Source organism: Xenopus laevis, chromosome 6L, assembly GCF_017654675.1.
Source record: "Xenopus laevis strain J_2021 chromosome 6L, Xenopus_laevis_v10.1, whole genome shotgun sequence".
NCBI classification, from domain to species: Eukaryota; Metazoa; Chordata; class Amphibia; order Anura; family Pipidae; genus Xenopus; species Xenopus laevis.
In genome coordinates, this window is record NC_054381.1 from 65,862,752 (window position 1) to 65,884,218 (window position 21,467).

At 35.0% G+C, this 21,467-nt stretch overlaps 1 protein-coding gene across 5 annotated transcripts in view; it reads left to right on the plus strand.

Annotated features, from left to right (window-relative positions):
• The window catches only part of bbs9.L (Bardet-Biedl syndrome 9 L homeolog), a 138,862-nt gene that overhangs the window by 58,995 nt on the left and 58,400 nt on the right, over positions 1 to 21,467 (plus strand). For 4 of the 5 annotated variants that reach the window (XM_018266590.2, XM_018266592.2, XM_018266587.2 and 1 more), the window contains 5 exon segments: positions 1,203 to 1,217; positions 3,942 to 4,082; positions 10,426 to 10,521; positions 11,346 to 11,518; positions 12,091 to 12,243. In XM_018266590.2, the coding sequence (XP_018122079.1) occupies positions 1,203 to 1,217; positions 3,942 to 4,082; positions 10,426 to 10,521; positions 11,346 to 11,518; positions 12,091 to 12,243 (578 nt within the window). 5 annotated transcript variants of the gene reach the window in all.

A 21,467-nucleotide genomic window follows, 5' to 3' on the forward strand; every position in this document is an offset into this window, starting at 1 on the left:
TGTGCAGTTGGAGCAATTTGCCGGTTTTCGACAACTGCGTATGCAACAAAATTGACAGAGATTGCCAGCTTACCGAGGGCCCGGAAGATGGATGCCGTGAAGTCCGGTACCAGAATCTGCGACGAGGGGTAAGTATAAAGTATAGGGCATTTCCCCAGGGGGGCAGTTAACCTGGGGGGAGAAGGGAGGGGGTCTATGTGGGGTGGGGGGTATGTTTTTTTTTCCTACAGTTTCCTTCTCCTTTAAGACATTTTGTGTATAAAGCTACAAAAAAGACCCTTCACTTTAATCATAACAGGTTTTTTATTTGAAATTTTGGCCTTTATCTATGGGGAAGTGGTCTTTCCAGTTTTAGGAGGTTGGACCCATACAGCATATACAGTAGCTATATTATCTGCTCACTTTCTTTGGGCTGAGCCCAACTACACTCAGATTTCCAGGTTACTTAGTGCCACTTGTTTGATGAATGCCACTATTGTCATCTGTTTGACCCCCTCACCTGTAGGGTGATCCTTTAAACAAAAGCATACACATTACAACATGCCTAGTCAAATCCTCAGGGTCATCTCAAAAGAGAAAATAAGCAATACAACCATGTGTTTACAGCACCTTAAACAACATAATTGGCTAGGCAGGTACAAAAAAACTGGGAGAATTAAGTTCCTGTGTATGCTATAGGACACCATCAATTTTAATGTACTTTCCTTGTACAAAGCACTAGAGAGTGTGACCTCAGTCCAATATTGATACAGGTGATTTGTAGCAGGAAGTATTGTTTCTCCTAACTCCTAACATTCATCTAAAGCAGTTCGCAATTCAGCCCCCCCCCCATATTTCTTTGTATACAGTTTAGTGGATGTGCTGCACATTTATAAAGCTGCTATTTTACATTGTCATTCACCAAATTTAAACTAGCTCAAGTTATCAAGAGGCATAGAAATGGTCATAAGTTAAAATATATAACATATGTAGTTAGCAAAGATTAATAATTGCATAGCTTTAACCATTTTATTAACTTCCTGCACAAGTCTTTGCACTTTTACAGCTTTGTTTCCATTGATTTCAATGTATTTAACGAGTGCTGTAAAATAAGAGCACTGGCCTTCGCACGTCAATTAAAAGGAGAACCATAACTTTTTACATAGAGAATTTCTGACCCTGTCTTCCTTTTTTCACATTTTTTTCTGCTGCTTTTCCACTAGAACTGAACCCAGAAGGTAAGGATTTGCATTAAATCTCACAAAATGTTTTGGACACTTTGATCGCATCTAGTAACAGGTTTATTGGTACAGAACTCTCTAATGATCCATTTCATAATGATAAATTATTATCTTTTAAAGCATTTCTTTATTATTCTGACAACATAGAATTTGCTTGCTTGAAAAAAAAATACCACTGTTATAATAAACAATGTCTTGAAATTTAGGAGAGGGTTGTTTGAAGGGCAACCTCTTAAAGTTCTTATGATATCTCCTGGGCTTATGTCATGCAAATCTCTCAGTGATATCAGTGCTTATTAATTCAAATACTGATTCAGCTCCATGCCAGGAAAATGAAATTGCAATATAACAGTGACTTATAATCTATAACAGAGAAAGCTTTTGGTAAAACGTGCTTCAGTCATTCATCTGCAATATAACAGATGCTGTTTGTCTCATTTGGAATAATTTGGAAAACCAACTGTTGTAACTTAGTAAAATATTGAAATGCATGTGATTCTCCAGACTTTTTAACAATGACACACTAAATAAAAAGTATATTAACCCCTTAACAAATGTTATGGCTTAAAGATAAGAATTTACTGCAGTTACCTTCTTAAACTGAATATTACTGACACCATGCATTGTTATAGCATGTATACCATTTAATTAGTGTAGCTGAGAATGAGCACTAGGGGGTGCTGCAGTTTTACAAATAGATTTCTTTTTTAAAGTCTACGTGAAAAATCCTTTTATGTTGCTGTTGTGTAAGCCAGTAAAAGAAAATAGGATGGAAAGCATCTACATTACGTTGAAAATATTTACTTAAGCTGATGTCACACCACACATTGATGCCAGATACCGCCTGTTCACAAATATTACCCCTAATTTTAGCTGCTTGTTACTGGGTACCATGTAACTGGTAACAGTGGCTAACATTTAATGATACTGTGCATGGGTAGTATTAAATGTTTCCAGAACAAATAATGCCCACATGATATGTCACAATACAAGGGCTAAATAGTCATTAGATTTACAATATATAGAAGTCTAAAAATTTGGTCATTCTGGGGCAGATTTACATATGGTCGAATATCGAGGGTTAATTAACCCTCGATATTTGACTGCCGAATGTAAATCCTTTGAATATCGAAGTCGAAGGATTTACCGCAAATAGTTTGATCGAACGAAATTTTGTTCGATTCAAAGGATTTTAATCCATAAATCGAACGATTTTTCTTCAACCAAAAAATTGTTAGAAAGCCTATGGGGACCTTCCCCATAGGCTAACATTGCACCTCGGTAGGTTTTAGGTGGCGAAGTAGGGGGTCGAATTTTTTTTAGAGACAGTACTTCGACTATCGAATGGTCGAATATTGAAACGATTTTTAGTTCGATTCGAAGTCGTAGTCGATGGTCGAAGTACCCAAAAAAAACATTCGAAATTCAAAGTTTTTTTTATTCTATTCCTTCACTCGAAATAAGTGAATGTGCCCCTCTGTGTCTGAATTTATTAATCAGCCCTGTTACATCAGCATCTGTGACAGAGAAACATTGTTTTCTGCTTAGCTTTTTAACAGTAGCCCAGTACTATCTGGTAATGTTGTAGTGCTTCTGAATATATTTTTTTCTAGTACATTAAGTTAAGGATCTAAAACACAACATTTCTAGCAATATTGTTTGTAAGCTTTAGGTTTCTTTGAATGCAAAAATTACATAAATTTATTTTGGTCCAATAAAGCATTGCTATTCAGTTTTAAATGGGGGAATTTAATAATTTTAAAACCTTGCGGTCCCTAGAGGAGCTTTAGCTAGACCATGTTTAGGGGAAGCAGGCATTAATTTAATGATCCCCAAGAATGGGACTATTACACTTTTCATCAGAACTGGTAATTATAGATTTCAGTGAGAAGTATATATTACGGTATCTTTGTTATTTCACTTACTTGTGATTGAATCCTGACTATTATGATTGAATGAACAGAATAGTTAATAAACTGACTTAAAATAATATGCTAATGCATTTATTTAACTGACCAAAATATCTCAAAATAATTTCTATGATATCATATTTCCATGCCAACATAAATACTTTTGATCATAATGAGTAATTGTTTTTATGTCATTGTTCACCTTCATATTACATTTTAGAATTGCATAGACATAAGAATTCTATTCAGGCCTATGTAAGTGAGGGGTATTATTCAGAAAAAAAAAACTTATTTCACAAAAATTTAGTTAGAAAAAATAATATGCGTGGGGGTAAAAAGTGTTTGTTTGAATTTTTGTCCCTAAGAAAATTGCAGTTGTTTAACACACTGTGTAAGTAATTTATAGACCTCTGTGAATAACAGAAGGTTGATAGTGAGACAAAACAGGAAAGAATAAGAAAAGGTCTGCCAACCAGACCTTGCTACTGCTTGGTCATAATGTGAAATGATTTTAACAGAGCTATTAAATAAAGCCTGCTGTTTTGATGGACTTTTATTATTGCTCTATTGATTTTCAACCTATATAATATATATATATATATCTATATATACACACACACAACCATATATACAACTATAAGTAAAATAGAAATTTAAATACTGATATAGCAAACTGTAGTAGGGCAAATAGTTTATTGCAATCAAATAATGCACCTAACTAAAAGTATGTGTATATCTGTTAGAAAGTTATTGTATGTCTTTACTTAACATTTTTAATGCATCCTTGCATTCTTATTTTTTTTCTATGCAGGTGTGCCACGAATTGTACAGTGTAAATTTCGTCTACCACTAAAGCTTGTTTGCTTCCCAGTACAGCCTTCAAAAGTAGCAAATCACAAGCTGACAATAGATACAAACAAACCTCCTGTGAATCTAATTAACTTGTTTCCAGGTAAGTGTGGTTAACATAGTATTTGATGTGCCTTTTTTGATTGAGTTTTTTATACCTCAAATGAACTCACAGCTCGAATGGAAAAAAATATATTCTGCGAAACCCGAAATCTCGAATTTATCACATTTCCATGGGAAAAAATTTGAACCGCTTGAATTGTTTGAGTTATTTGGCAAAACCCTCTTTAAAAAAACATTTTTTTTTTAACCCGGCAATGTGAGTTTTTACCAAAGCTCGAAACTTGAATTTTCATGGAAAACACAACTTGAACCTTAATAAATAACCCCCTAAATGCTGACTGTTTTAAAATCTTCAGAATTATTGGATTGTTAAAAAAACGCCCAAAATGTAAAAAATTGCCCCAGATTGTAAACATAAATTATCAAAAGAAGCACATATAATTACTTAAGAAAATAATCAGAATAGCTTTACCTCATACTTTAATTCAAGCAAGGCTCTTCACTGTGTAAAAGACTTTAAAGTGGTGGTTCACAAGTTAACTTTTTGGTATGTTTCAACTTAGCAACTTTTTTTAAAATAATTATTTGCCTACTTCTGCCTCTTTCAAGGTTGCACTGTCGGGCTTATCTGGTTCTTGAGTGTTACTGACCCCCAGAAGCCAATAAAACTATTGCTCTAACAATTTTGATGTTATTGTTATTTTGTATAATTTACCTCTATATTTATATAGTGAATAAAGTAAAATATAAGGATATTATAAGTCACTGAGGAGTTCTTTTATACACTTCATGGAAATCCGAGGTTACTTCTAATATCCTCATATTAGGGGTACTTTATTATAATACATTTTAGTGAGTCATTTGACAAAAATGACATTTCTTAGCTCCGTTTATAACTGATGACATCACTAAGAGCTGTTTATAAGGACACAATTTGCAGGACATTTATAGCTTTTGTGTTTTTATATATATATATATATATATATATATATATATATATATATATATATATATATATATATATATGAAAGAAATTATACAGCACTCTGAGTAATAGGAGGAAGATCCCTATGATGTGATCGAAATGTTGGAATTTCTTTTCCTTTTCTTTTAAAATCAGTTACTCTGAGCCTGTTTAGTGCACCCATTTATTTTCCAGTCTTTTATCCTCACTAATGCCTCTTTGCTAGGGTAATTTAGATGTTAGCAACTAGATAGCTCCTGAAATTCCAAACTAGACAGCTGCTGCACATAAACCTAAATAATTAAAAACCACAGAGAAAGAAAAATGAAAACCAATTGCAATTTTTCTATTTTTGTATTGTTACATGTCTACATTATACAAAAACATATTTTAAAGCTAAACTACATCTTTGAGGGCAAACAATATTAGGTCTAAGATGCATCATTAACATAACTTGATCTTCAAATCTGTGTTATTCCAGAGGGAAAAGCAGCTCTAAGGCAGCTATAAAATACTGTGGGGTGATAAATAAGCAGATGTACTTCAAACTATCAAAATGCATATGCAAACAAACTCACACCATCAACTAAAACATTGCATAAAATGCTAAAAAAACTACACAAAGTTGAAAAGTTAACATGGTTAGGCCCTATATTATGTAAAGGGAAAAATCATACTTTGAGTAACTCTATGTCCTTAAAGGGGACCTGTCACCCTAAGAAATAATTTCAAATTCTTTTCTATCATGTTAGTTGAGCAAAATAAACTTTACTTACACTGTATTTATTATTTAAATTTTGTTTCCTTCTGTTTTGGAATTATACAATCACAGCAAGCAGGCAGCAGCCATTTTGTGGACACGGTTATTAAGGGAAATTGTGTATCACCCCAAAATCTTGTGTATGAACCAGAATGAGGGACCTAATGTCCATGTGCAGTGCCCTACACAATTATAGAGCCTGAGGAGGGAAGGGGGAATGTGGGGAGAGCTGTGACATGTAGGAAGTGCTGAATGGAAAGTGAAAGTAATTGACTGCCCCTCCTCTATGCCACGGGCATAGAGGCGGGGCAGGTAATATTTGATTGACAGTTTAGATATTTAAACACCTTTATAACAGGTATGGATGTTTTAATGAAAAAATTTTTTGGGGTTCCATATTTAATTTGGAAAGGACTTTCATTATGCAGTTTTTTATGTGTAGGTGACAGTTCCACTTTAAGCATGTGGCTAGAATAAATTAAATGAGAATCCTGGTTAAACACTTATTGTATAGTATTTGTAAATGAATGTGGAGCAAATATGTGTAAAGTAAGTACCTACAAATATCTGAAACAAAATCAGATATTCACTGTCATTGAGTCCTATACAACTGTAAACTGTCACATGCCAGTGATGCAAACAGTATGTTCGTAAAATATTGGGGAAAAAAATATTGAGGAAATTCAGGGGGTAAACATTCTGTGTGCATTGGAAGTAGCAAGAAAGTGTATGAGATTATAAAACATGTTTTGAATGTACATGACTGGCACTTATATCTACTCAAGGATGCGAACACTGTGAGTTTAGGAAGCAGAGAAAGAGATTGTTGGGTAAGAGGTAAAATATGAACATGTTTTTACTTCTGTCAAAATACCTTACATTTTTTATTAAGGATTAGAAGGGTTTTATTTATTTTGTTAGACTTGAATCTTTTTTCTGCCTTTAGATAATATGAAAACTGGGTTTTAGGATAAGTGTATTGATTTAGCATAACCACTGTGATATGGAATGTTACCTTTTCCCTTGAACTTTGATAATGGGTTGTATAATCTGTACTGTAAAATATGGCTTTCACCTTTTCAGGAAAGGGAAAATATTTTGGCTCAGAAAATATTTTAACCAGCACAAAAATGAAAAAAAAAAACTTCAAAAAACTTCAAAAAAACCCTTTATTTAGCTTTTCATGAAGTATTTTGACCAGCCAAAAATGTCAAAATCAAGCAAGGGGTATTGAAAAATCTTTACAATTCCTACTAGAATTATAAAGTTTTTAATAGGAACTTTATTGTTATTTTCTTGTTTTCTTGAGAGGTTAAATAAGAACTGCTTTTGAAGCAGATTAATTAAACATACAGTAAAACCGTTCATCTTTCTTTTTGTGCCAGATTTATCAAACGTGAATTTTTTTCTGAGCATGTTTGTGCAAAAAATAACCTTTTTTTATATCTATCATAATATTGTCTTTGCATACTATTTACAATTTTGCCATGTAAGTATTTGTCAGATGCTTTTACATTACCTTTCTTACCCGCATGTTCCTCTATGAGGGGGCTGCCGTATTTGTATTTAGTAGTCAGTTAGCATTAGAAACTTTAACTGACAGGCTGAGAAACAATTAATTACAAAAGCAGTACTATCCATGAAAAAACGATCAACATTACCTATAGGTTACTTTTAGTGTAGATTAATATTTTAAAAAGAAAATGTTTAGTTTCAGTATCCCTTTAAAGGAGTCGTTCACCTTTAACTTAACTTTTAGTATGTTTCACTTGGTCTTAATTATTTTTTTTTTTTTTAGTTTTTAAATATTTGCCCTTTTATTCTGACTCAAGCTTTCAATTGGGCGTCACTGACCCCATCTAAAAATAATGCTCTGTAAGGCTACACATTTAGGGGCAGATTTATCAGGGTTCGAATTTTGAAGTTAAAAATACTTCTAAATTCGACCATCATATTGAAATACTTCGACTTCAAATATCATCGAATTTGGGACCTTCCCCATAGGCTAACATAGGTTTTAGGTGGCAAACTAGGGGGTCGAAGTTTTTTTTAAAGAGACAGTACTTCAACTATCAAATAGTCGAACGATTTTTAGTTCAAATTGCTCGATTTGAAGGTCGAAGTAGCCCATTCGATGGTCGAAGTAGCCAAAAAAACCATTCGCAATTCAAAGTTTTTTTTATTCTATTCCTTCACTCGAGCTAAGTAAATGGGCCCCTAGCATAGCACTTCGGCAGGTTTAATTTGGCGAAGTATTGAAGTCAAAGTTTTTTTTAAAGAGACAGTACTTTGATTATCGAATGGTCGAATATTCGAACGATTTTACTTTGAATCAAATTCGAAGTCGTAGTATCCTATTCGATGGTCGAAGTATCCAAAAAATTACTTCGAATTTTTTTACTTCGAAAATTCCCTTGAATTCACTTCGACCCTTGATAAATCTGCCCCTTATTGTTATTGCTACTTTTAATTATTTGTCTTTCTATTGAGGTCCTCTCCTATTCATATTCCAGTTTCTTATTCAAATCAGTGCATGGGCGCTAGGGTAATTTGCTGAAATTGTAAAAAGCTAAATAAAAAAATTAAAACCAATTGCAAATTGTCTCAGCATATTACTCTCTATAAAAAATGTTAATTTAAAGGTGAACAAAACTTATGAATGTAAATATAGTTTCCCACTTTCCAGTTTTGTCTTATTTTGCAAAAATGCTTTGGAGCTATTTATTAAATTTGTTTTACTTTATCTAATGGGTTTTTTTCACCTAAAAGTATAACACCCGTGATATTGTGAAAGGCATTCTTATTAACATGTACTGTATTTATAAAGTGCCAACATATTTATTGTACAATAAATGTGTTTGCATTGAACATACAGATTTACATACAAAGCAACCAATAACTGATACAAGAGGTAAAAAGATTCTTACAATCTAAAAAGAAAAAAGAGCCCTTATGGCCAGTTGTAAATTGTGCCAGTTCAAGTTGCCAAAAACTTTTCTGCTCCATTTATTTCTGGGAATAAATTGTTATTAAAAGTAAATGACGAAATAACAGTATTTCCTTTACCGGAAAAGGTAAAAATGTTTTGTTTTTGGTAAATGTGTAGCTAAATGTTGCTGCATTCTCTTTGAATACTGATGGATGCTTTTCTTAGCCCCTTATTTCCTGGCGTTTAATAATGAAAGGACTGTTTTCTTTTTTGTATTTCTTTTTGTACATTTATTGTCATTATACTCCAGCATATTCCTCAACACTTTATAGAGGGGTTATACAGGTATGGGACCTTTTATCTACAATGCTTGGGACCTGGGGTTTTCTGGATAAGCGATCTGTCTGTAATTTAGATCTTCATACTTAAAGCCATTTAAACATCATATAAACCCAAATCTATTGTTTGTCCACCAATAAGGATTAATTATATCTTAGTTGGGATCAAGTACAAGGTACTCTTTTATTATTAGAAAGAAAAGGAAATTTGTTTTAAAATTTTGAATTGTTTAATTAAAGTGCAGTCTATGGAAGACAACCTTCCCATAATTCGGAGCTTTCTGGATGAGTTTCTGGATAATGGATCCCATACATGTACATCATTTCCACAAGTCCCTGCACCTTTATTATTTATTCTATTTGCTGAACAGGAAGATTTCCTTTTTTTCTCCAGTAAAGCAAACTGTATTGTGTATCATATCCACTGTGTTTTAGAAGCGTAAACTCATTGATTTATGATCCTGAACAATATTTTTAGCATGGATTAAGCATGGTGATCTATTTTGAATCAGAACAATACTGTTCAAACCTTTTTTGTTTGTTTTTGGATAGAAAGGTGTAAATCAGTGCCACAGGACTTTGCTCACTGTATTGCCTGTTAAAACAGTCTACAACATCCCAAAAGCACATTTGTCTTGAGTATTGGCATGCTCTTAGGTAGCAGACGTGCTGGCATTGACTGCAGCAATTTTAAAGCAGCTGTATGTCACTGAATACTTTTTTTTTTTAAAGTAGTACAAGTTGAATGTTCTGGCTTCTGCTAAAGCAAAGTAAAAAATGGCTTTAGTCTGCTGTACACTACAATAAATAGACTTTAGCAGCAGTTCATTAGTCTGTCATCTTTCTTGCCTCCAAGGAAAACACCACTTGGGTACATCTTGTATGTTATTTAAGCGTTACCATGGTAGAAGTAAAAATAAAATTGTTTCTTATTTTCCATAATGTACTTATTTCTGGTGAAATCAATGAGGGCTTATGGCTAGGTTCCTTCCCCTTGTTTTTATGGAGGTTATATCAAGATGTAAATAATATTGGATTAATGACCATTAGGGATTAAGATAAGGAGCAATCTAAACTGAAAATGTTTAGCATTGTGTAAAAACTATCCTGTTCTATCACTTTTGTGGCTGCTGGATCCATGAATAATAAAATGCGGTTCAACATTATATTATTGATATAATGAAAACTAACCCAAGTGAGTGCTATGCCGCCCAGCACTGTGAGGGCGTCTTCAAAGAAGTTTCCACTGTGTATAAAATTGGTTTTTAATTTGTCAATTGCATTGTCTGTTCATGCTGTACATCCTCTTACTGCATTGTTAACAATAAAAAAAGCTTTTTTATTGACGTATATATGTGGTTAGTTGTTAATTGTATCCTTGTAACTATTTAGAATTTATAGATCAAGTGGAAGAGGACCAAGTCAGTGTTGTAGGATTCCAGCTGCTTGCAGGTCAAAAAGTGACACTTCTTGCTTCTAAGACATCACGTAAGTAAAATGTATACATTTATAATAGCTTTTATGATCAGTTTAATGATACTGCAAGAGAAAACAGAGGGATTATAGATGTGACTTCTGCATTACTGTGCCTGTCTGGGGGGGGGTGCATGTGTGTATGTGTTTTTGATGGCTATAAACTTCTGACCCAAAGTTAGACCACACTCTTTTCTGTGTGGAATTATAAATACTGTAGCTCTGGAGTAGGGGAATCTATTTGTATTACCCATCGAAAAAGAGATTTTTGAAAAACCTCAGTGTAGTTAGGATCTTTATCCAGTGATTTACAGAGTTCCTTTTCTGGCAATGAGAATACACCTTTATTAACTTTTCATGCAAGGAAACTATATGCCATAAAGTTTATTACTATGGATGCACCTACAACAGAGCATTAAAAGATCAAAACTCTGTGTTATACAGTATGCTGTCTAGTTGCAAAATGCAAAAATTGCATGTTGTATATGAGTGCTCTGAATGTGTGGTGTCCTTTTGCATTTGTCAATTTTAGTGATAGGTTCCTTTCCCTTCTGCCTGTTAATGTAGATATTTATGTCCAGTAGCCGGGCCCTCTATCCTCTGCTTCTTTGTTGGTGACATAGTGTTGTCCACAATCCATCTTCCCCAAATGTCATCTCTGAAAGCTTCAGAAATGGCCTGTTTGTCTCAGACTATGTTGAGCAGGGGTGAGTTATGGTAGGTAAGGGTCGTAATGTTCCCATCCAACAATCACTACAACAGAAGCCCTCTCTTGTTTTATAGCAGGGATGAAAAATAAACTATGATAACCATTATGAAATCTGCCTTTTTATTTTTAGAGAGATATAGGATACAAAGTGAACAGTTTGAAGACCTCTGGCTTATCACCAGAGAGTTTATTCTGCGTTTTCAAGATTATTTTTTGAAGCAAGGAATTAAAGATTTTACATGTTCATTTTCTGGACCGGTACCATTGCAAGAATATTTTGAGCTAATTGACCAGCACTTTGAGGTATGTTTAACATTTCTATAGCATCCTTATTGGGTAACATCTATCACGCCAATTACTATAAAATGGGAGACAATATAATGGGCCATTTCTTCGGCACATACAGCATGTTCATTTTAGATATTTTTAGTTCAAAAGAAATTCTTTGTATAGTGCCAATATATTATGTCCTCTAAAATTTGTCGTCTATCCAAAAGAAATTATAAATGGATAATTAGTAGATAGATTATATGCCTGTCACCATGCACAATATGTTATGTAGCAAAACTGATTGCTAATTAGCAATTTTATTTGTACTAGGCGGACCAGATCAACTATCCCGGGAAGACAATTTTTTGGGTTGACTCATTTTGTAGGGCATTCCTTTATACCTACTTATTGTTCCTGCAGCAGTGCTTTCCACTCCTTTGATTAGGGCACTTCTAAAATAAGTGATGCAGTAAAATATTTATATAATTAGTGCTTAGCTTTGTAGATTTGTTAACAGATGAACATGAGGAAACTACAAGACATTCTTTTCTTTTCCTATAGAACAGTAGATCATGGTAGTTAAAAAATATTTTTTTCTTATCTAGCTCCGATTGAATGGGGAAAAGTATGAAGCACTATTGTCTGAACGTGCTGTGCAGTTCCGAGCTATCCAAAGGCTTCTTCTAACAAGATTCAAAGATAAAACACCAACTCCTTTACAAAACCTTGACACATTACTGGACGGTACATACCGACAGGTAAACAAAAACTTCTTTATAGAAATGTTTAATTAGTCTAATTGCTTTAATGTTTTTTTTACAAATGTGTTCTAGTTAAGAGTGTTGCTGTTGATTGGTTGAGCAAAATGGGAAACAATGTTAAAAAAAATGAAGGCATATGCATCATACACATAGAACAAAGTATAGTTTGCTTAAATATGGTTGAACACAAAGGATACAATTACATTTTGAGGTTGGTAAGTAGTCAGTAGTCCTTCAGATAACAAACATTACTTTTGATTTTGGTGTATTGGCTAGGCCTACTCCTAATGCATTTGGGCAGTGCAGATGCACGTGTAGAGTTGGGACTATTTCTGCATTTCCTTTCAGCTGTGCAAAAAAGGGAGGGGTGGAATGGAAATCCCATGGTTTGGAGTATCATGATAGTTTAAAGACTTGTGATGGGGTAGAAGTTGGGTTGGGCAGTTAATGTGTATATTAGGGCTACTCTATCTGCAGCTTTATGAAATCTACAAAATTGACCCCTGTTTTGCTTCGTAAAGTATATATATTTTTACATAATTGTTTGCCACTGCTGTGCTCTTTTTTTCTAGCCTTGTCATTGTAGAAGGCTAGTATTCTGAATAAGAACATTAAGGGGTTATTATCTACGAAATATTAAGATATATAAGTTAAAATTATAAGATATTAACATGCCTCGTTTTATGGATTTTGCTTAAAATGCGTGTTGTTAAACTTAAAATATTCCTTTGCAGTTTTGTGGGGTCTTTGAATGAATATAGGCCTGTGTGAATAAGGATTAATCATTCTCCAGTTGCCTCTTGTGGTATCTAAATTTTAGAATTTGCAAAGGATGGCTATATAATCTGAGATTACTAATTTTTGCATGTGCTCGCTCAGCCCTTTATATATAATATCATTATAATTATATAGGATGGTCAAAAAATGTAATGTTTGGAGATATCAGGCTATATTTAAATGTAACAGGTAGCACCTCTTGTTTGCAAATTGTGAAAATTTATTACAATTGGTCAGTAACAGGCCTGTTACTGACCAATTGTAATAAATTTTCACAATTTGCAAACAAGAGATGCTGCAGTTTTTCTCTTCTGCTGTATATTTGGCCCATGGCAAGGGCCTGTACGCTGCTTTGCACTCTGACTGAAAGGAACTTATATGAGGTGGTTGAAGCACACACAACTGTATACTTGGATATTTAAATGTAACAGGTAACATTTTATTCATAATGAGCTCTTTTATTTTGGCTCTTGTGTGATCATCTTCTTTGGGCTTTTTGGTCTAGTTAAGATTTTTAAGTCTGTTTGTGATTCTTATAGGCCTTAATGGACAAGGTATTGTGATCTAGATCTTCTTGTAGAGCTATTATTTAATTTTGTATGCTAGTCAAATTGTTGTCTTTTTAAGTCCTCATTGCCTTCTTGGTTGTCAGTATCTCTGACCCTTAGGATGGTCACCTCCTAATTTATTTCTTGCGCGGTTTTTTGTTATGAAATAGTACCGTTTTTGTGCTGTGGTATGGATATATTCGGTCTTGTTTGCTTAAAGCATTGTGTATTTCAGACAGGTTGTTTTATTGATATTGATATCGGAATTCCCACCTGTCACTTGTGTTTACTTTTTAAGAAGTCAGGGATTTTTCCAGGTTTGGTCTTCTGGCCCATTCGGGACATGTAGGAAGCCATGAGGCAAGCCTCTTCCTACCATTCGGTTAGCTTTTTACAAGATAGGTGAAATAAGGATGATGGTTTTGCTTGACTCCCAGTCATGGATTGTAACAGACAAAAAAATAGAAAAGTAAAACAGCCCTGTTACTTTCCTATGTGTTTCGTTTTAGCACAGAGTTGTCCTTGTAGGTTAAAAAATAGATAAGAATATTTAAGAATTAAACACAAAATTGATCCGTTATTCCAAAACAGGTCTTTGTAAATTAATATATGTATGACATTTTCTATACAAATACCATTGTCATGAAAGGAGAGTGGAGTTAATTAAGCACATCTGCTTGTGGAGACTCAACACGTGGGAATAGAAGAGAAGATAAAGCTCTTGTGATTTTCTTCCCCTTGTTCAGTCAATATTATCACTGTTTTTTTTATGCTAAACACCTGTTTAATAAAGTATGCGTAGTACGTATGCAAACCTTCCTCTGCTCTTGTCATACTAAATCAAATTGAACAGTCACACTGTGAAAGAATGCACCATGTGTATGGATTTATGTGATCCTCTGAAAACAATATCCAAAAAGAAATGCCTTTTATTATTGTGAGGATAGAGTTCAATAGTGGAAACGGTATGATCATAAAATGTTTTTTTATTATAAATCTGATAGCACAGTAGTAGTGTGAGGTATTATTTGCAATTCACAGAGCTCCTATTCTCTTCTCATACATCAAAAGAACTCTCTGTTAAGCACATTCTCAGGATATCATGAAAAAGCAACTTGCACACCTGTGTTAAAACACTAAAATGAATTCATGTCTGGTTTCTGAACCTCATAATATTGTATCATTTAAAAATGTTTATAATCTTTTAGGATTTATTCTAAAGTTAGTTAAAAGTAAAAGAAGTGCTTGGTGCCTGTAATATGAGCGTTTTTTTGAATCTTTCATGAAGGATTTGCCCAAATACTCAACTTAATTTGAACCCTAATTTGCATATGCAGAAGGCAAAAAACCCATGCACGAAAAAATTATGGGATTTCTTTGATTGTGTATACTAGTCACATAGTTTCAAAGATTCCGATTGAGTTTGGCCAGGCACCGAAAAAGTTGTTGAAAAAGACTCAGATTCAGCTTAATGCAAAACCAAATCCAGGATCTGGTGCATAACTAATTACAATTATTTGCTTAAAGGGATCCTGTCATCAGAAAACATGTTTTTTTCAAAACGCATCAGTTAATAGTGCTACTCCAGCAGACTTCTGCACTGAAATCCATTTCTCAAAAGAGCAAACAGATTTTTTTATATTCAATTTTGAAATCTGACATGGGGCTAGACATTTTGTCAATTTCCCAGCTGCCCCTGGTCATGTGACTTGTGCCTGCACTTTAGAAGAGAAATGCTTTCTGGCAGGCTGCTGTTTTTCCTTCTCAATGTAACTGAATGTGTCTCAGTGGGACATGGGCTTTTACTATTGAGTGTTGCTCTTAGATCTACCAGGCAGCTGTTATCTTGTGTTAGGGAGCTGCTATCTGGTTACCTTCCCATTGTTCTTTTGTTTGGCTGCTGGGGGGGGGGGAAGGGAGGGAGGTGATATCACTCCAACTTGCAGTACAGCAGTAGAGAGTGATTGAGGTTTATCAGATCACAAGTCACATGACTTGGGGCAGCTGGGAAATTGACAATATGTCTAGCCCCATGTCAGATTTCAAAATTGAATATAAAAAAATCTTTTTGCTCTTTTGAGAAATGGATTTTAGTGCAGAATTCTGCTGGTGCAGCACTACTAACTAATTCATTTTTAGAATTTTTTTTTTCTCCCCATGATAGTATCCCTTTAAAATGGACTTTATGGGAGATGGCGTTAACAGCTTTATTTTTGGTGAAATTACATTCATCCACTGTCCATTACAGGGCGGCAACGTTACAGGGCAGGGCACTGATGTCACATAGGGTGGGGCTATGATGTGGCGATTGGCTGACCACTTGTGAATTTCAGGGAGTTCTGCCCTGTTTTCCTAATTTGGAAAACCTGACAGTTTAGACCCGGGCTTTTAAGGTCAAAATCGGACAGGTGGCAACCTTACTTAGTCTGGTAGCTACACTAGGACTAGATTTTGCTGGCAGGCAGAATAAGGGAGCTATCCTGATTGGTTACAGTGATCTATTCAAAAAAATCCAGTAATTTATTTTGAGGATTTCAGTCACTACTTTGCATATATAACATCAAAATTTTACCTTAAATGGGAACTACCGCAAAAATGAAAATTTAATATAAGCTTCCTCATACTGAAGTTAAAAACTTTCTAAATACAATCAATTAAAAATTCTGCAGTGATTCTGAAGTAATTATATTCACTATTCCACTCTCAGCATTTGTTTCTCTTCATTCTGCCTTTGTGCAGTAGTTGGGTGTCAGGTGAATGATCCAATATGTCTTATGGGGGGGAGGGCTCCCTTTCCTAGCAGATGTATTAGAGCTCACTCAAATTACTGTTTTCAGTACAAACAAGATTACTGTTTCCAGTACAAACTAACAAATTCTGCGGGACAGGATTTCTGGCGATTCTGAGTGGGCTCTAATACATCTTCTACGTAAAAGGACCCCCCTATAAGATATATTGGATCATTCATCTGACAGCCAGCTCCTGACTAAATACAGAATGAGGAGAAATAGATCCTAAGAGAGGAATAGTGAAGATAAACTTGATTATTTCAGAAACGGTACAGCATTTTTAATTAATTGTATTTAGAAAGTTTCTTCAGTATTCTAAAGCTAATATAACAGTTTCATTTTCGCGGTAGTTCCCCTTTAAAAAACTAACCCCCCCCCCCCCCAAAAAAAACTTTGCTTGTGCATTTGCCATATTAAGCAGTGTCCGTTGAAAGACCCGCACTTGACACCAGCCTACTTTTCTTATGGGAGTAACTAGAGACAGAACGTTAGACTGTTATACCATTGTGTCTTAAAAGAAAAGAGAGAAAAAAATCTACTCTCTAAGGATTTTAATGTGAAAATTCAGGAATTATTTTAGTCTGAATGACCAGAATGTCTGCCTATTTCTCTGTGTTGAGTATGTCTTTTTAAAATGTAGCACACAAAAGCATTACATTTTGGACATTATTTTTAATTGTTTCTTCCAGTTAAAAAAGGAATACTATATGTATCGGCATGTGTTAAATGAACCTGAATAAATTTATGGTTTAGAAACATGGTTAAGTTGTTGCGGAAACACATACAGTAGCTCGAGTGTATTTCAGTCAATCCTAATTGTTTTTTCTTTTGTGTGTGTTTTTTTTAAATTGATTATGTTGATTATTCCTTCATACTTGCATATCTGTGTACAGGTATGGGATCCGTTATCTGGAAACCCACTATCCAGAAAGCTCCAAATTACGGAAAGGCCGTCTCCCATAGACTCCATTTTATCGAATTAACCCAATTTTTTAAAAAATTATTTCCCTTTTCTGTGTAATGATAAAATAGTAGCTTGAACTTGATCCAAACCAAGATATAATTAATCTTTATTGGAAGCAAAACCAGCCTATTGGGTTTATTTAATGTATACATGATTTTCTAGTAGACTTAAGGTATGAAGTTGCAAATTATGGAAAGATCCATTAACCGGAAAACCCCAGGTCCCGAGCATTATGGATAACAGGTCCCATACCTGTATTTAAATTTACAGAGCCACTGTATAAAAAGATATACCAGTCAATATAACTCTTTTTACTAGAGGCTATCTTCCTCCCTTCTATTCTTTCTTACCCTGATCAATTATCTGACCCACTGTAAATGTTTTGTTCATAATTGAAGCTTTACGTCATCATTTGCTCGTCTTTAGACTTACTGGGGGTCATTTATAAACTTTGCGCAAGGCAGATTGGTTCGCAAAGTGAATATATTTGCCCTGTGCATGGTTATATTTATAAAGCTGAATAAGTGTGGTGCAAACAGAATTGCATAATTTTTTTCACAATTCAAATGTCTATAAGAGCTTTTTAAATATGTAAAAAATCGCAAATTGCTAATATTTATGTGCACACTCTGCGACTGAATTTACTACACAACTTTGGTGGTGGAGAAAATATTCGCAAAACAGTTTTGCAAAGTGCGAATTTAAGTTATGTCAATGCTATTTTCACGCACGACAACCTCGCACATTGGGTGCGCTCACATTTGCTAAATTTGCGCACCATTTGCGAAAATGCATTCACAATGTGAATTCGCCAAAGCCGGAAAGACAGGCAGAGCAGTGCAATATATTAGTGTTCAGGAAAAAACATGTGCAATACAACCATTTGCGAAAAAATATGTGCTGCGCAAACTTTATGAATTACCCCCATTGTCTTTCATTTATATCCTTTGGAAGAGCTGGAGACCAAAGTTACACTGCATATTCTGGCGTTACAAGGGAAAGAATCACTTTCTCCTCCCTTAAATTTCTATTTTTTTAATACAGGATAATACCTTGCTGGCCCTTCCATCTGCTAGCTGGCATCATTTGCTACTGCGGCCAGGTCATTTTTCATCAAGGATTTACTTAACTTTTGCCATTAATGGTAGAGGGTCTTGCATATTTTTAAAGCCCAGTTGATTAACCTTACATTAATCAACAATGAATCTCATATGCCCAGATAGCTGCACATTTTGTCCAGGATGCCACATCTTTGATTACATTATTTGACCTGCATAGTTTTGAGTCATCAGCAAACATAGATACATTACTTACAATGCCCCCCCCAATCATTAATGAACAAATGAGTTACCCTCATTTACACAATCATTCAGCCATTTTTCTATCCATTTATACCATTACCGAGGTCAACATACCTTCATTTTTGTGGCATTGTTTCAAAAGTTTTCAAGTTGCAGTAGATGGCAAACCTTACGTTTTCCATTGTCCAAGCTTTATCTTAGAAAACAATTACATAGGTTTTACACAATGGTTACTACTTGTGATGTCATTCTAGAGAACATAATCTTGAATGTGACCTCTTAACAAATCTTCAAATAACTTGCCCACAACGTACTAACACTAAGTATCCCCACTTCCTTGATTCCAATCCCTGATTCCAATCCCTACACAAAGGTTGTCAGTGCTTAAGGCAAAGAGAGAAGGATCTGCACATAAGGCAATATTGTTTTGTGTTTTCTGGTGAGAGCAATTCAGCCACAATAGGCAGGCCTGGATTTGTGGAAAGGTCACCTAGGCCCGGGCCTAGGGCAGCAGGATTTTAGGAGGACGGCATGCTGCCCAACCACACCCACATTGGTTCAAAAACACTGGGGATGCGCTGGAGAAACAATAATTTTTTAATCCCCATTGCTCCAGTCCAGATGATAAAAATTTGCACAAATAAAGGGTAGGGGACGGGCGACTATCGGCAGTGACCCTAGGGGCGCCCACTATTTAAATTCGGCCTTGACAATAAGGTTTAAAGGTGTTCAGATAAAAAGTTAATTGGATCCACCTGGGGTGCACACGTGAATCAAGCTCCCCTTTTGGGAATGTACTTTCAAACAGTCAATGTTCAGCATCAAGAGTACATCACATTCCAAGGTAAAAGTCTAGACTCCTCAGAAGGATCTGCTGTTCAGAAACATGAAGATTGACACCCTCCCAAACGAAGTGGACCAGAGAGTTTGAGAAACACATAGGAAAAGACAGTGTGGCACCAATTGCTACTCCCTGAACACCATCATATCTCCAAACAGCAGATACTTCTGAGGAGTCTGGACTTTAACCTTGGAATGTGATGTGCTCTTGATGCTGAACTGTTTGTGAGTTGGCAATTGTCATTCTGTGATTGTTTTTAAATATTTATTAAACAGTATTATACTATTATAGTCTATTTTATCTCCACTTCATCATGTATTGAGTAATGAATGAACTGTGGAGCACAAAACAAATGTGTTATGAACTTTGACTGTGCATACCCAAAAGGGAAGCCTGATTTGTGTGTGCACCTCGGGTGGATCCAATTAACCTTGTATCTGAATGCCTTTTAACCTTATTGTGGCTGGATTGCTCTCACTAAATTTACAACACAAAACAATATTTCCCTATGTGTGCTTCCTTCTCTCTTCTCTTTTACTCTCTTCTCTTTTAGATATTTTTTTTTAAGAGATACTCAAAAAGCCTGCCTGGGGCAGCTGGGCTGGAATTTAGTAGTATTTTGATGACGTCACCTGGGTCTAAGATTTTAATACTAGTTGGAGCAGACAGGAATTACTCAGCCTGGTAAGTACAGCGTAAGGATTGCCTTTACATTAGGATAAAGTTTTTATTTATTAAGGTCTGATTGTAAGGCCCTGGACACACATGCGGATCATTGCCGCCTTTTCGGCGTGGTCCGCGCCGCATGCTGCTTTAAATACGCTAGTGGTTTCAACCCTCGGCAATGGCACGCAACGCTAGCGTATATGCGGCAGTCAGCTCTTTTAAAAACAGTGACGCAAACGACGCTTAGAACGTGGCTAAGATCTGCATGTGTGTCCATGCCCATAGGCCTTGGTGGAGAAATTATAAATTATATATAAAATTAAATGGGTTGTTCACCTTCCAATACTTTTTTCAGTTTTATTTTAGGTTCACTAGAAATGTAGCATTTTTTGCAATTGCTTCCTGTTGTCTATTTGTGACTATTTTTCTAATATTGAAGTGCAAAGTTCCATTTCTTATGGTTTTCTGAAGCAGCTCTGGGAGGGCTCTCGGTCTCTGTAAACTGTTCTAAATTGTTACATTAGTTGATGCATTTCTTATAGTTGGCCCTGCTGAGCAGAATCCCTGAATATCATTAAAGGGGAACTCCGGCTTCCAAATCAAAATTTGATAACACAGAAACCCCTAATATACCCATCACAGTTTCCTGTTTCTTCAAAAAGTATGCAGGCTGAGGACAGATGGCTGTTGATACAAAGTAACAGTAGTCAGCCAGCTCAGCAAAGTAGTCAGCGAGATCAACAGAGCAGGGGGCTAGGCTGAGAGAATTGTTTCAAACCATTAAAAATCATGGAAAGTCTGCGTAAAGTCAAATGGGTACAAAAGTTTGTACCCATGGCAGCAGGCAATGGCTATAGAAGTTAATGAAAAGGTATACAGTTGTAGACATTTTATCTATATACTCTGAGCTGGTATTTACTGCAGTTGTCAAAACACTGAAATGAGTCACGTGAACCATTGCTTTAAATGAACAATGTATGCAAATAGAAGGATGTTTTAAATTTTGTTTTGTTTTCCTTTTTTAGCATAACTAGTAAATGTGATATGCATATAAATCTCATTACATTTGTTCTGTGGATATTTCAAACCTAGAAAATAGAATTAGAAGTTTAAATCTTTTACTTGTTTTCAGGCAGCTCTCTCCAAGTATTGCTCCTAATTAAAATAGAAGTTGAATGGAATGCATTATGTGTGGGCTGAACATTATGTTGAGAAACCAAATAATTGGTATACTTTATTTAATTAGTGTCCACTGACTACTTCATTTAGATTGTATCCACTGCCACAAAACCTTAATTTCTGTTTTGTGTAGTTGGCTTCTAATTTGAGGATTTG